A 14568-nucleotide genomic window follows, 5' to 3' on the forward strand; every position below is an offset into this window, starting at 1 on the left:
TTTTGTTCACATAATAGTCTGAACTATCATGGTTCTAAATTGAGAAGGTAAACATGAGTTATTCAGCTTTTTCTTTCTATTTTTTCACAAGATCAAAATGGAAAACGAAATGAGATCAAATCCAATTTAAGACTAAAGAGCAAACAGAGATTTCTGACATCTGCCAATCTGGATCCGGATCGCCTCCAAAATTCAGTGGAGTCTTCCATGCCCTAATATCTATCTGTGGTGCAAATTTGGTGAGAATCTGTGAAGTAGTTTTGATATAATCCTTCAAAGCCTATATAAAGTGAAATCTTGATCCAGAATCCGGATCCGAATCCAGATCACCTCCAAAATTCAGTGGAGGCTTCCTTGCCCTAATATCTATCTGCGGTGCAAATTTTATGAGAATCCGTGAAGCAGTTTTGAAGTAACACTTCAAAGCCCTTATAAAGGAAATCTTGATCCAGAATCCAGATCCAGATCACCTCCAAAATTCAGTAGAGTCTTCCATGGCCTAATATGCGTCCATAGTGAAAATTTGGTGAGAATCCGTGAAGTAACTTTGACGTAATCCTTCAAACCCTATATAAAGTGAAACTTGATCCAGAATCCAGATCTGGATCTGGATCACCTCCAAAATGTAATGGAGTCTTCCATCCCCTAATATCTATCTGTTGACATAATCTTGCTAACAGACAGACAGACAAATAAATAAATGCTGATTATTTCTTAGCAACTGAATCACCAGAAGTCCATAGATCTGCACCAATCAAGGCTTTCTACAGTCCCTGCAGGATCTGTATGTCAATCATATTAAATTTGCAGGATCTGACCCAGAAGGCAATGCTGAGTATCATTAAGTAACCCTTATCATCTGATAATGAGACTGAAAAACAGTGAAAGTCGAATGCAGAACAGAAATATCAATCAAATGATTTTGCCCTTTTATCAGGATCTTCTGAATTCCAGTGAACCAAACATGTGCAGTTACATCAGTATGTTACCTTGTATGGAGCATTTTGCAAGCATATGTAAATCTAAAACACAGAGGCATGAATTCACCTTTTAAAAATCAAAACTAACACCCTTATAGTAACTATAGTAACAAGAATGAATGACCAGTGCCAATCAAAATAATTCAGGGTGGTATGACTTTTTGGTGCAAAGTACATCGTCATCTCTTAGTTTTTCTCTTCTCCTTTTTCTCTAGAAATGGCCATCAGCTGGTGCTCTTGCAGGGTTCCAGGAGATTCAGACGTCTTACTTCAATCGCTGTAAAGACCTGAGTCTTCGAGTGCTGAGGTTAATGGCCCTCAGTCTGGGAATAGACCCAGAGGTGTTCCTTGGTGCACACCGGTTAATAGGAAGTACGTACATCTTATTGGTTCACGCTGCATTTACCTGACAGACATGCACACAATCTATTGAATATGACAGATATATGCTCTATTATCCCATAGGGAAATTTGTCTTGGACTCATGCTGCATACATATGCCTTCACAACACAATAATAAAAGTAAAGATCTGCATAAAAGTAAAAACAATCTCCATTAAAATTAAATAAATAAATGAATACAAGCAAACAATCTCCACAGTAAAACATACGATACAGCATAAATAATACATAACGGACTAACGCCACAAAAATCTACCCTTCATCCCTTCATCATAACCAAGCAACACATGGGTGTGACTGTGCCGAACCCCCCACCACCAATACTCCCCCCAAAGACACACAAATGGCTTATGGATTGTGCCCCCCCCCCCCCCCCCCCCCCCACACACACACACACCATCAATACAACATTGTCAGCTTTGGCTGAGGGTCCCAGAGTCCGGTCACTGTCCAGCACAGTGCGCTGCTGGAATTCCAACCTCAGTGGAGTGGAAGAATGAGGGTTTAAATAGAGCTGAGAGATTATTAGTGACAGGTGTGTCAAATCAGCTCTGCGATGCAATGCCTGGAGAAATAGGAAGAGAGGGGGAGCAGAGCAGACAGCAGATCCAAGGCAGCACAACAGTACCACCCCCATGGGAACTCCCTGGCAACCTATCAGGCCGGCCTGGGTGGACCCAGGAGCGTTCCTCTGGCCCACAGCCATCCCAATCCACCAAATACTGGAAAACCCAATGTCTTACATCCAGGATGCAGTGCACGGTCCACTCAGGAGGGCCATCTACAACCTGGACAGAAGGAAGGGGATTGGATGGAGGGCACAGATGGCTGGTGCAGATGGGCTTAAGACAAGACACATAGTACATTGGATGTATCGGAAAGAAACGTGAAAGCTTGAGCCGCACAGAGGCAGGGTTGATGATCTTGTCCACCTGAAAATGTCCCAAAAACTTAGGTGCCAGCTTACATGAGTCCACCTGGAGAGGCACATACATTGCCGAGAGCCATACTTCCTGCCCCGGCAGGTCCTGTGGTGGCACAGTTCGGTGCCAGTCTGCATGCAGGTTGTATGATCCCTCGTTCAGAGTAGGGCGGAACAAGCAGACTTCCACACCCGCTTACAAAGCCGTATGCTTGATTAGAGGGAACAGACAATTCTCCTCTTGAGAGGGAAATAGAGGCAGCTGATACCACAGAGAACACATAAATGGAGTCATACCTGTCACTGAGCAAACCTGTGACTTGTGGGCATATTCCACGAATGGCAAATGAATACTCCAGGTGGCCAGGTGGGAGGACATGATGCATTGAAGGGTTGAACCTAGGTCCTGGTTGGCCCATTGCACTTGTCCATTGGATTGTGGGTGGCAACCAGATGAAGTACTGAACAATACCTGGGAGGTGAATTGGGATCCTTGGTCTGACATGATGTCAGCAGGAATGCCATGCAGCCAGAACACATGGTGGAACAGGAGGTCAGCAGTCTCCTGGGCTAATGGTATCTTTGGCAGGGCCACAAAATGCACTGCCTTGGAAAACCTGTTCACGATTGTGAGGATGGTGGTGTTGCCTTTGGAAGGTGGCAGTCCTGTGACAAAGTTCAGGTAGATGTGTGACCAGGAGTGGGAAGAGAATGGAGGAGTCCAGAGGGCGCGTGATGAGAAGACTTACTCCTTGCACAGGAATTGACGTATTCACGCACATCTGCCTGGACTGACGGCCACAAAAGGTATTCACAGAGGAGACTGAGGGTGCGATGAATTCCAGGGTGGCAGGCAAACTTGGAGTTGTGGATGAATTGAAGCACAGTTGAGCAAGCATCGCGGGAACAAAGAGCTGGCCAAGGGGTTCCCCTTCAGGGTCCGGACAGGTCTTCTGTGCCTCCCAGATGACTCTTTCCACATCCCACGTGAGGGCTCCAACCACCACCAGGCTGGGAATTATGGTGTCAGGTGTGGGGGAATGGTCCAGAAGAAGGAACTGATGAGAGAGGACATCAGGTTTGGCATTTTTTCTGCCTGGTCTGTAGGTGATAACAAAATTAAACATCCAAAACATAGCGACCACCTGACCTGGTGAGAACTGAGTTGTTTAGAAGTTTGTATATATTCTAAGTTCTTCAGTCCAAACAATAAATGGAACAGACAGCTGGAAGAATGGAACAGAACCTTCCAGCCAGTGTCTCCATTCTATCTTCACCTCCTTCACAGCCAAGAGCTCCCAGTTCCCCATACCTTAATTCCGCTCAGCAGGAGTCAAACAACGGGAGAAAAATTCACAGGGGTGCAGATGGCGAGAACCCCCAGCCCGCTGGGAAAGGATGACTCAGACCCCAATGTTGGAAGCATCGATCGCCATGATGACTGGCAATCCGGATTGGGTTGAATGTGAATGGGGGAACTGGTATTTAAGTGTCTGAAAGGCACGATCGGCCTCAGGGAACCATACGAAGGCAGACTTAGCGGAGGTAAGCTTATGCAGAGGAGCTGTGACCTGGCTGAAATTTCTAATGAACCGGTGATAAAAGTTGACAAACCCTAGAAACTGCTATAGTTGTTTTACAGTGGGCAATACAGGCCATTCGGCAACGGTGTGAATTTTGGAGGGATCAGGCTTAATCTGGCTCTGTTGGAATACATACCCTAGGAATGAAATGATGGTCTGGTGGAAAGTGCATTTCTCTGCCTTAAACAACTGGTTTTTGAATCATCTTTGTGGATCTAAGCAAACATGGTGGATATGTTCAGTGAGATTACAAGAAAAAAAAATCTAAATATCACCCAGATACACAAACACCAAGTGGTTAAGAAAATCACGGAGGACATCATTGACAAGGGCTTGGAACATGGCGAGAGCATTAGTGAGGCCGAAAGGCATGACAAAATAATCAAAATGCCCCCAAAGGGGTGTTAAACGTCATCTTCCAGTCATCCCCCTCCTTAATCCTGACGAGAAAAGCGTTGCACAAATCCCGCTTGGTAAATATGGATGCTCAATGTAAGGAGCTAAATGATTCATCAAGGAGTGGAAAAGGATATTTGTAACGAATAGTAATAGTATTTAACCCCCAAAAATCAATACATGGTTGTAACATTCCGTCCTCCTTCGGGACAAAAAAGAAGCCTGCCCTTAAGGGAGAGGACGAGGACTGAATAAGTCCTGCGGCCAGGGAGTCTTGGATGTAAACCTCCATCGATTCCCTCTCTGGGTGCGACAGATTGTACAGCCAACTGGATGGCAGGGGCAAGCCTGCACCAAATCGATGGAGCAATCCTAAGAGTGATGGAGGGGGGAGCAAGAGCGCATGACACTAAAGCCCGGTTCACGCAACAGGATTTTAAAATTATCTTTAGGTTTCCAAAACATGAGAGACCACACACATGAAGATAAAAATTCATGGATCTGACAGGTTTGGTCATACAGTGTGTGGTGTTCAGCCACACGGTAAGGACAACAACACCACACACGAACAGATTTCACACAAGAACATTCATAGCTCAGACAGGAAATCTCACAAAATCTCTAGAGATTAAACATGACTTCAGAGTAAACAAACGGAGGTACTTTGTGGACTATTTAAAACAGAGGGAAAAACAATACAAAAAGAAAAGGCGTTCTTTAAAGGAGTGGAGACAGCGCGACCACCGGAGTTTCTCGTAAGTCAGAACAGCTGTTTTTATTTTCCGCTCCACACGTCCGTCACCTTGCTTTCTGATTGGCTTCACATCACATTCAGCAGGCTGCGTGCTCGTTTTGGTCGGAGGACACAACACGCTGCGATATTGGGCCAAAAAAATCCAACATGTTGAATATCCCCGATTTACGATCAGAGCGCTCCTGACGTCCTTCAGAGCAGCGCTCTTAACACACCACACACGGCAGGAATATCTGATAAGATTATCTTTAGCGTCATCACGATTGTCGGGGCGTCCTTAAGATTGTCAGAAGAGGAAGATCGGGTATGATATCGACCTAATTATCCTGCCGTGTGAACCTGGCCTTACTGAAAACATCCCAAAGATCATGATACTGAAAGGGGACGGTAGACAAATTTGGAATGGCAACCTCAGACTCCCTGGTATTGGAACAAGAAGGCACAGATGACCAGTGTTGTCAAAGTAACTTTGAAAACTTACTTTTTTTTAGCTGTTTTATACAATTACTTCATTAGCAGCTTTATGCAATTACTTTATTAGAATCTGCCAAAAACTTGCAATTCATAAGTAATGTAACTAATAAGGTAACGAGTAATCTAACTTGGTTGCAGATAAGACTGTGCAATCAGCAAAGTAACTAATCAGCAAAGTAATTAATAGTTACTTTTCTGAGTACTAAATCTTAAAAATAACCAAGTTAGAATGAGTTACTTTAATAATTGCATTCAGGAGCTGCCGACAAGTTGTCCGCAGCTGCTACTGAAGTAACTGTATAAAGTAAAGTAACTAATGAAGTAACTTTCCAAAGTTACTTGGGCAACACTGCAGGTGACCTCACTGAGGTAGCAGGCTTTGCTCCACCGAGTGAAGGCACCGGTCAACCAATCGACATCAGGATTGTGCAAAAACAACCAGGGATGTCCCAACACCAGTGCAGAAGAGAAGGAATACACAAAAAACCAAATGGACTCACAGTGATTGCCAGACACAATTAAGGTGACTGGCACGGTTTGATGAGTGATTCTGGGGAATGCAGACCCGTCTAAAGTGTTCACCGAAGTGGGAGTGTCAAGTTCCTCCACCAGGATGTGAATTTTAGTGACTAAACTACGATCCATGAAGTCTGCATTGGAGTCACTAAGTGCGGGAGACTGGATGGAATATTCCTTACAAAAGTTCATGGCCGGGATTTGAGTGTGCACGGCGCGATCACCCATGACATGTGTCTGGCTCACCAATAGCCCAGAGTCTATTGGTGAGTGCTGTCTTTTGGCTGAACTGGGCATTCTCGGATGATGTGTCCATGAGCGCTACAGTACAGACACTCCCCAGCCGTTAAACGGTGCTGGCATACCTTGGGGGATAATCAAGCCCTGCCGCAGACCAAGAGTTTGTCATATTTTGGGATAAAATCTGCCAAAGACACAGAGAACTCCTGAATAAAATTTTTATTAAATTTTGGTGGATGATAAACAACAACACAGAGTACAAGACAGGCAAACTTCACCACAAATAACTGGAGTTCAAAAGTGGAGGAATCATTTGGAGAGAGTAATCAGCATTTAAATTTCTCTTTGAAGACAGTGGGCAAACCACCTCCTCGTCCTGATGCTCGCGGGAAGCTGAAGAATGAAGAGCCGGGGGGGCTCAGAAAAGGCACTATTTTCAACTGGTTTCAGCCAGGTCTCTGTTAACAGGAGAAAGTCCAGAGCACGAGTGGAGAAAAAGTCATTCAGGATGAAAGTCTTACTTGTGAGTGATCTGGTGTTGATGAGCGCCTTACAGAAGAACAAACTCTGGTGAGAGTCTGGCGATCATACACCAGGAGCAGTGACGCATTTTGTCGAACAAGTAGCAAAATCTCAAAAAAAACAACCGAGTGCAGACAAGAAGCCACAAACAACAGCTCCACCGTGAACCATATATATGATACAAATAATGAAAATATATGAGTGCAATGGTAAGAATATTTCATGATGTGAAAGATGGAACATTTCATCTTTCATCAAATGAAATCATTCCATTGCACAAATGACAAAATATTCACTATTTTATATGATGGCTAAAATAGATCCTTATCATTTGATATTTTATTAATTTAGAAACAAGAGAAAATGCACAAACATGGTGTGAGTCACTGGTCCTTTGATGTCAAGAGGTTCCAAACAGTTCAACATAAACTTTAAATAGGAGTCCAAGCCAATCTAAAATTGTTCTCAGTGTTGGGTATTTTCGCCTCCAAACATTCTTAAAACCTTGATAAGACAAACAGAGTCAAGAAACACCAGTGAGACAGAATGTCAATTTTAGCTCACGAGGAGTGCAGACAGTCCGTACATGTAGTACCACTGAGAGCACTGTGGACTGCTGCACGCCCACTCTTTTTATTAGGAGAGGCCCTACCCACATTGAGAAACTTGTCCTAAGGGTGGGGGGAAAACAGCGCATGACAAGTTTCTTCCCGTAAAACAAACACATATGTCAATAAGTGCAGCTGCGTGGAAAAACAGTTTCTTTCCTTTTGTTTCGTCTACCGTTGGCGGTCAGCATGTCCTGTTCCCTGCTGTTGACCCAGCCGTTTGTTGAAGTTGTCACCGGCTGCACATTCTGTGCTTGTGGTTTGCACTTATCATCTGTTCTGCATCTGCTTGGAGCACTCGCACAGCACAAGGTCATAAATTCCTTTCTCTGCCAACAACATATCCAGAGCAATACGGTTCTGGAAGGGACGTGGCTTCTAACTGTGAATGGACAGCCTTAAATCCTTCCTCAGTCCAATTTCCTAATTTCTGTACATTGTAGTGGATGTAGTTTATCCTGTCCACGTTCTTATTAATTGAACACCACCAACAGATGGAGGATTCGAATCCAGCTGCTATCTGATCAGCCAGTTTATACTCGTCAGGCACTCCTCTGGGGACTCCTATCGCATCAATATATGTTGGATCTCCCACTCCTTTCCAATCTCTTTTTACTCTATGTCTGGTTATGCCTTTCTGCCAGTCTTCAGGAATGAGAGAGGCTGTATATGTCATGACTTCTTCAGGTGTCATGGGTATGGCTTTAACTGGTAACAATAATGATATAAATGCACAATAACCTGACACATTTCTTGGCAGTCTGTCAAAGATTCTGTTATCACCACACCACCACCATACATCACTCCTACTGACAGGTTTGAATGTGGAATTACTATGGACCACATCCTTACACCAGGCAGTGTGGTTTAAGCTACCCAAAGTCTTACTTGTCCTCTGTTTGATACATTTTAAGAAATTGGCTTTGGTACTTAGCCCACCCGGTTTGTGCCCAACTAGGCGTCCATCTGTCATACCTATCTGCTATCTATCGGTCTCCCATCTCTTATCCTGTTGATCATTTGTCATATACCAATCATAGCCACTATACCATGATCCCTGTTGATCATCCTGTGTCCGTGTCAAGGATGTACGCCCACTCTTTTTATTAGGAGAGGCCCTACCCACATTGAGAAACTTGTCCTAAGGGTGGGGGGAAAACAGCGCATGACAAGTTTCTTCCCGTAAAACAAACACATATGTCAATAAGTGCAGCTGCGTGGAAAAACAGTTTCTTTCCTTTTGTTTTGTCTACCGTTGGCGGTCAGCATGTCCTGTTCCCTGCTGTTGACCCAGCCGTTTGTTGAAGTTGTCACCGGCTGCACATTCTGTGCTTGTGGTTTGCACTTATCATCTGTTCTGCATCTGCTTGGAGCACTCGCACAGCACAAGGTCATAAATTCACAACAGTCAAAATAACCTCCAGCTCTTCACTCCCAGTTCAGACTGACCCCAGCATGCTAAAACAAAGTTGAATAACAAGTACATTCTCAGGGTTACTTTAAGACAGGTGCAAAACAGCACAATAACGTTTTTATCAGAACAAAGACAAAGGTACAAATGTTTAACAGTGATAAACATATATACAAAATCTTTAACACTCAGTCAACTTGAAAAAAAACAGTCAGAGGGTTCAAAAACAATCCTGACGACGTAGTCCATAGCTGATACCCTGCACTGACTTCTTTGTGCCATCTGCTTTCCTTAGTCCAGTGAAAAATTGCGACAGAAAGTTGTCGACCTCTTCATCCATCAGCACTTGTAGATCAGCTACAGACGAATACTGTAAATGCATCCAGACTGCTCATGGTGTAGCGAATGTTTTTTTTTTTTCTTGTGGTAGAAGAATGAACACCTTCATTAAGCTCGTTCAAATCTTTGTCACAACACCATGTTTGTTTTTAAGATAAGTGCCGTTGCCGTGAATCTGAGCATGTGGTGGTCACGACGTGCAATAGCACAAAATGTATAGAACCAAAACTGCATGTTAAATAGAACTCAAATTGCACAGTAAATGGAACACAATGGCAAATGGAATGAATCAATCAATCAATCAACTTTTTGTGAATGAATGATCCATATCATGTGAGATATAAAACACCAATCAAATATATATATACAGGTAGCTCTCTCTGAATTCTATCACAAACACACTTCATTATATTACCATCTAAAATAATCAATAATAAATTAGTTTATTGTTCAGTGACATCTTCTTTTTGCTATAACTTTAAAATTGTAAAGCAGTGATTATTATAACACTTTAAGTGTCCATACTATGCCAGAGTTTCAAAAACTTCCCCAGAAAATTATACAAAAATAAGGTCCCTAGCACAGTCTTGGAACCCAAAATTATCTTTTCATATTTTTCATTTAAACGAGCATATTGCATTGGTTCAATTTATCAACAATTCAAGGACCAGAATCGATGCTTGATAAATAACACACTCTCATACAGCAAATTAATTGCTCACAAATGCTTCTCCACATAGACCTTTTTAATTCAAACTTGATCCTGCTGCAAATTTTAATTACCCTCTATGAGGGAAACAAAAGAAAGATACATGAAATGTTCCGAGAATGTTTCCGAAATGTTATGCCAAAATTATATTCATGATACAAAAAGAGTGAACAATGAACTTCAGCAGAATGCATTTTTGACATACACATTTTTTATGGTTAGAGTCACAAAGAGTCAAGATTGGACCACAGGATGCAGACAGCAGGACTCAAATGGTTAAGTGCAGAAAAACAGGTGCTTTAATTTCCCACATGATGGTGTTAATACAGTAGTGACAAAAACACTCCCCGTGGCAAAATCCAAAAATACAATAAATACACTGAAAAATACAAAAGCAAAAAACGACTGTCCGGAAACTACAGCGATGAGTTTACTTACAAAACAAATACAGGTCCAGACAGATGACATGTGGGTTGAGAGATCAAGGACTGAGGAAAGGTAAACAACCGGCTGTGACACACAAGACAGAGTGGCTTAAATACACAAGAACTGATTAACCACAGGAGAGAGTGTGAGTCAGGGCAGGGGGAACCAGAGAGGTCTTAAAGAGACACCAGAAACTAATGTGTACAACAGACATCAAGAGAAACATGGAAATAAAACCAAATCCATAACCAAACATCAAAAACCCAAAACATACCACAATCCAAAAATAACCAGACATAACCGTCACAGCTAGACGTAGCCGAAGAACAGAGAGACCACAAGGAGAACACACATGCACCCACACCCCCGCACATGCACATCAGGGGCAACCAACATGAACACAGGCACGACGGATTGTTAGCATGAGGGCAGACATGCGCTTGCACAATGTGTGCACACTCAATGCACGCAAACACACACACACACACCCATGGACTGGGGCACAAAGAATGGAACCGCACATTCGTATATTCACTCCCACTCTCACACACACACCCACAACAGAGGACACAGACAGGTGACAGGGGCTCAGACATGACAGGTGACAGTAAACACATAAAGAAACACAAACACCTCAACAGACCTGAACCCCAACACACATAGTCTTCACCCCATTTGAAAATATTTTTTTTTGACCATGTTTAATTTCAAATAGGCTTCCCACAGTTTTTCATGCAAGCGTTCCAAGAACATTCCGATAACATGACACAAAATTGAGTAATACCTTGTTTCATCCAACTGTTTGATTTCAGAACAAGTTGCCAATAGTTACTGATTCACAGACTTTGGACTCAGAAAGAAAGTGAGATTAGAAGTAATATCCATGTTAAATGTTCTGTCAAATTTCCCTCAACTATAGACGTGGCCTATTAATTAAAATATTTCATGTTTCATCACATAGAGGTGTAACAAAATTAAATAGTCAAATTATTATTTGCAGTGTTAACTTTGAACTTTGGCCACACACAGTGGCACCAATATATGTGTAGTGAGTATAATTATTAAGATCCAAAATTGAATTAAATTGGACTGGACATCACTTGCAGGTCAACCAAAATAATTAACAATTTTAAGATTTAATAATTATTTGGATCAAGTGGGAGGACCAGAAACGCAAGGAATTCAAATATTAAGATTTATTAATCTTTAATGTTGAGAGGTCCTCCTTGGAGGGACTTAGATAAGTTACGCCAAAGTAGCAAAGCAATATTTAATTAGAATTGTTTAAACAGTCATTAATTAATTAATCAGTCTCAAATCACCAATCAGTCTGAAATATGAAAATTAAACACGTTTAATTTTTGTTTGCATCCTCTGCTCGACGCAGAATTATGTAAGTGGTTTCAGCACAAGTCAGAGCACAGGACAGTACTCAGCGTGACTGGAAGCCACACACTCACAAGACAACGTTACCCAACACCAATTTATGATTCCTGCTGTGTTACATTGTTCCCGCAGTATAAATCATGCAGAATTGTTTTTATACCGTGTACACAATGCAGTAAAACTACACGCTCAGAGAGAGAACAGGAAAAAAAAATGCGGATTGCAGCTGCAGCAGTTCCTTGATCTTCTCTCACAAATATGTTTGTATAAAGTCCATAAAAGTCCTGTTCACAGACTGATTGCCAGAGACAGGAAATTTCCACATCAAGTATAACTCCAGACAGCTCCACATTTACTCACGGACGGTTTGTTCACGGGTGCACATGTGAAAAATTAAAAGAAAGAAAAAACTGTCTGGCTGCAGGCAGTTAGTTCCTTGTTCTCCCCTCAAACTCTGTCATCACTGTGTTAAAAAAAGGACAAAAAGGACATAAGTCCTGCTCGCAGACTGATTGCCAGAGAGAGGACATGTCCACATCAAGTATAACTCCAGACATCTCCACATTTGCTCATGGACGGTTCGTTCATTCACGCACGCGCACATCTCGCGGTCAAAGGAGGAAAGATAAACTATAACAGAACTCAGAGCGCAGGCATGCAGCTCAGCACAAGAACAAATACAACCCCTGGCAAAAATTATGGAATCACCGGCCTCGGAGGATGTTCATTCAGTTGTTTAATTTTGTAGAAAAAAAGCAGATCACAGACATGACACAAAACTAAAGTCATTTCAAATGGCAACTTTCTGGCTTTAAGAAACACTATAAGAAATCAAGAAAAAAAGATTGTGGCAGTCAGTAACGGTTACTTTTATAGACCAAGCAGAGGAAAAAAATATGGAATCACTCAATTCTGAGGAAAAAATTATGAAATCACCCTGTAAATTTTCATTCCCAAACTAACACCTGCATCATATCAGATCTGCTCGTTAGTCTGCATCTAAAAAGGAGTGATCACACCTTGGAGAGCTGTTGCACCAAGTGGACTGACATGAATCATGGCTCCAACACGAGAGATGTCAATTGAAACAAAGGAGAGGATTATCAAACTCTTAAAAGAGAGTAAATCATCACGCAATGTTGCAAAAGATGTTGGTTGTTCACAGTCAGCTGTGTCTAAACTCTGGACCAAATACAAACAACATGGGAAGGTTGTTAAAGGCAAACATACTGGTAGACCAAGGAAGACATCATCATATGTCTCAAAAATCGAAAAATGTACAACAAAACAAATGAGGAACGAATGGGAGGAAACTGGAGTCAACGTCTGTGACCGAACTGTAAGAAACCGCCTAAAGGAAATGGGATTTACATACAGAAAAGCTAAACGAAAGGCATCATTAACACCTAAACAGAAAAAAACAAGGTTACAATGGGCTAAGGAAAAGCAATTGTGGACTGTGGATGACTGGATGAAAGTCATATTCAGTGATGAATCTCGAATCTGCATTGGGCAAGATGATGATGCTGGAACTTTTGTTTGGTGCCTTTCCAATAAGATTTATAAAGATGACTGCCTGAAGGGAACATGTAAATTTCCACAGTCATTGATGATATGGGGCTGCATGTCAGGTAAAGGCACTAGGGAGATGGCTGTCATTACATCACCAATAAATGCACAAGTTTACGTTGATATTTTGGACAATTGAAAGGATGTTTGGGGATGATAAAATCATTTTTCAAGATGATAATGCATCTTGCCATAGAGCAAAAACTGCAAAAACATTCCTTGCAAAAAGACACATAGGGTCAATGTCATGGCATAGGGTCAGTGTCAATGAGTAGATCTGATTTGATGCAGGTGTTAATTTGGGGGATGAAAATTTACAGGGTGATTCCATAATTTTTTCCTCAGAATTGAGTGATTCCATATTTTTTTCCTCTGCTTGGTCTAAAAAAGTAACCGTTACTGACTGCCACAATCTTTTTTTTCTTCATTTCTTATAGTGTTTCTTAAAGCCAGAAAGTTGCCATTTGAAATGACTTTAGTTTTTTGTCATGTCTGTGATCTGCTTTTTTCTACAAAATTAAACAACTGAATGAACATCCTCTGAGGCCGGTGATTCCATAATTTTTGCCAGGGGTTGTATAAACTAGAAGAGGAATCAGAGTACGAAGTCTGTCTGCAGCCAAACTGTGCACTTTGATTTCTCTGTGCAGAGAACCTGCAGGCTGCGTTCTCACCTCCTCTCTGCCCCCTGCTGCGTGCACCTGACGCAGACATTCCTGCACCGTCATGACACAACAGGAAGCAACTGGGAGCAGCCCCGGTGTGAAAGGGGCTTTAATTTTTATCTTCTTGAAATGAGCGCCACACTCAGAGATGAGCCTCATTAGCCAAATATTCTGCCTCTAAGAGCCTCTCAGAGCCACTATTCTCCCATGACTGTTGATTAACTGGACTCATACCAAAAAAAACATGCTAAGTGGCTCATTATTCAACCATCATTATTCGGTGGGACCAGGCCTTAAGGAATTAAGTAAATAAATCTGATTTAAACTTAGTGTTGAATTGGGAGCCAATTATTATTAATAATATTATTAAATGAATATGTTTAAAGCCACGTTGCAATCATTGAAAACAAAACCCTTGCGGGAACCTTTAACAGCGTCACTTATCTGGCTGGTCAATTGAAGAGGTGGTTCGGATGAACCATCCATCCAGTTCCTTTGTGGTGGGCCTTTTCGGCTTGAGCTTACTTGGGTCTGGAGTTAACTCTCTGGGGCCGACGCCATCGTATATGACTGCTGACACCAAGTTTTACTAAATTATAAATAACTTTTTAATAATATGAAACTTACTTTTTTTTGCTGAAAAGTTAACTCTGCAGACTTTCGAGC

The 14568-nt window shown here is 42.0% G+C and overlaps 1 protein-coding gene across 1 annotated transcript in view; it reads left to right on the forward strand.

Moving 5' to 3' along the window:
* The window catches only part of si:dkey-10o6.2 (uncharacterized protein LOC100124608 homolog), an 84100-nt gene that overhangs the window by 22482 nt on the left and 47050 nt on the right, over positions 1 to 14568 (forward strand). The window contains exon 5 of the mRNA XM_034175825.1: positions 1196 to 1352. Coding sequence (XP_034031716.1) covers positions 1196 to 1352 — 157 coding nt within the window. The remainder of the gene's footprint in view (positions 1 to 1195; positions 1353 to 14568) is intronic.

Source organism: Thalassophryne amazonica, chromosome 8 (assembly GCF_902500255.1).
Source record: "Thalassophryne amazonica chromosome 8, fThaAma1.1, whole genome shotgun sequence".
In the NCBI taxonomy this organism is placed as follows: domain Eukaryota; kingdom Metazoa; phylum Chordata; class Actinopteri; order Batrachoidiformes; family Batrachoididae; genus Thalassophryne; species Thalassophryne amazonica.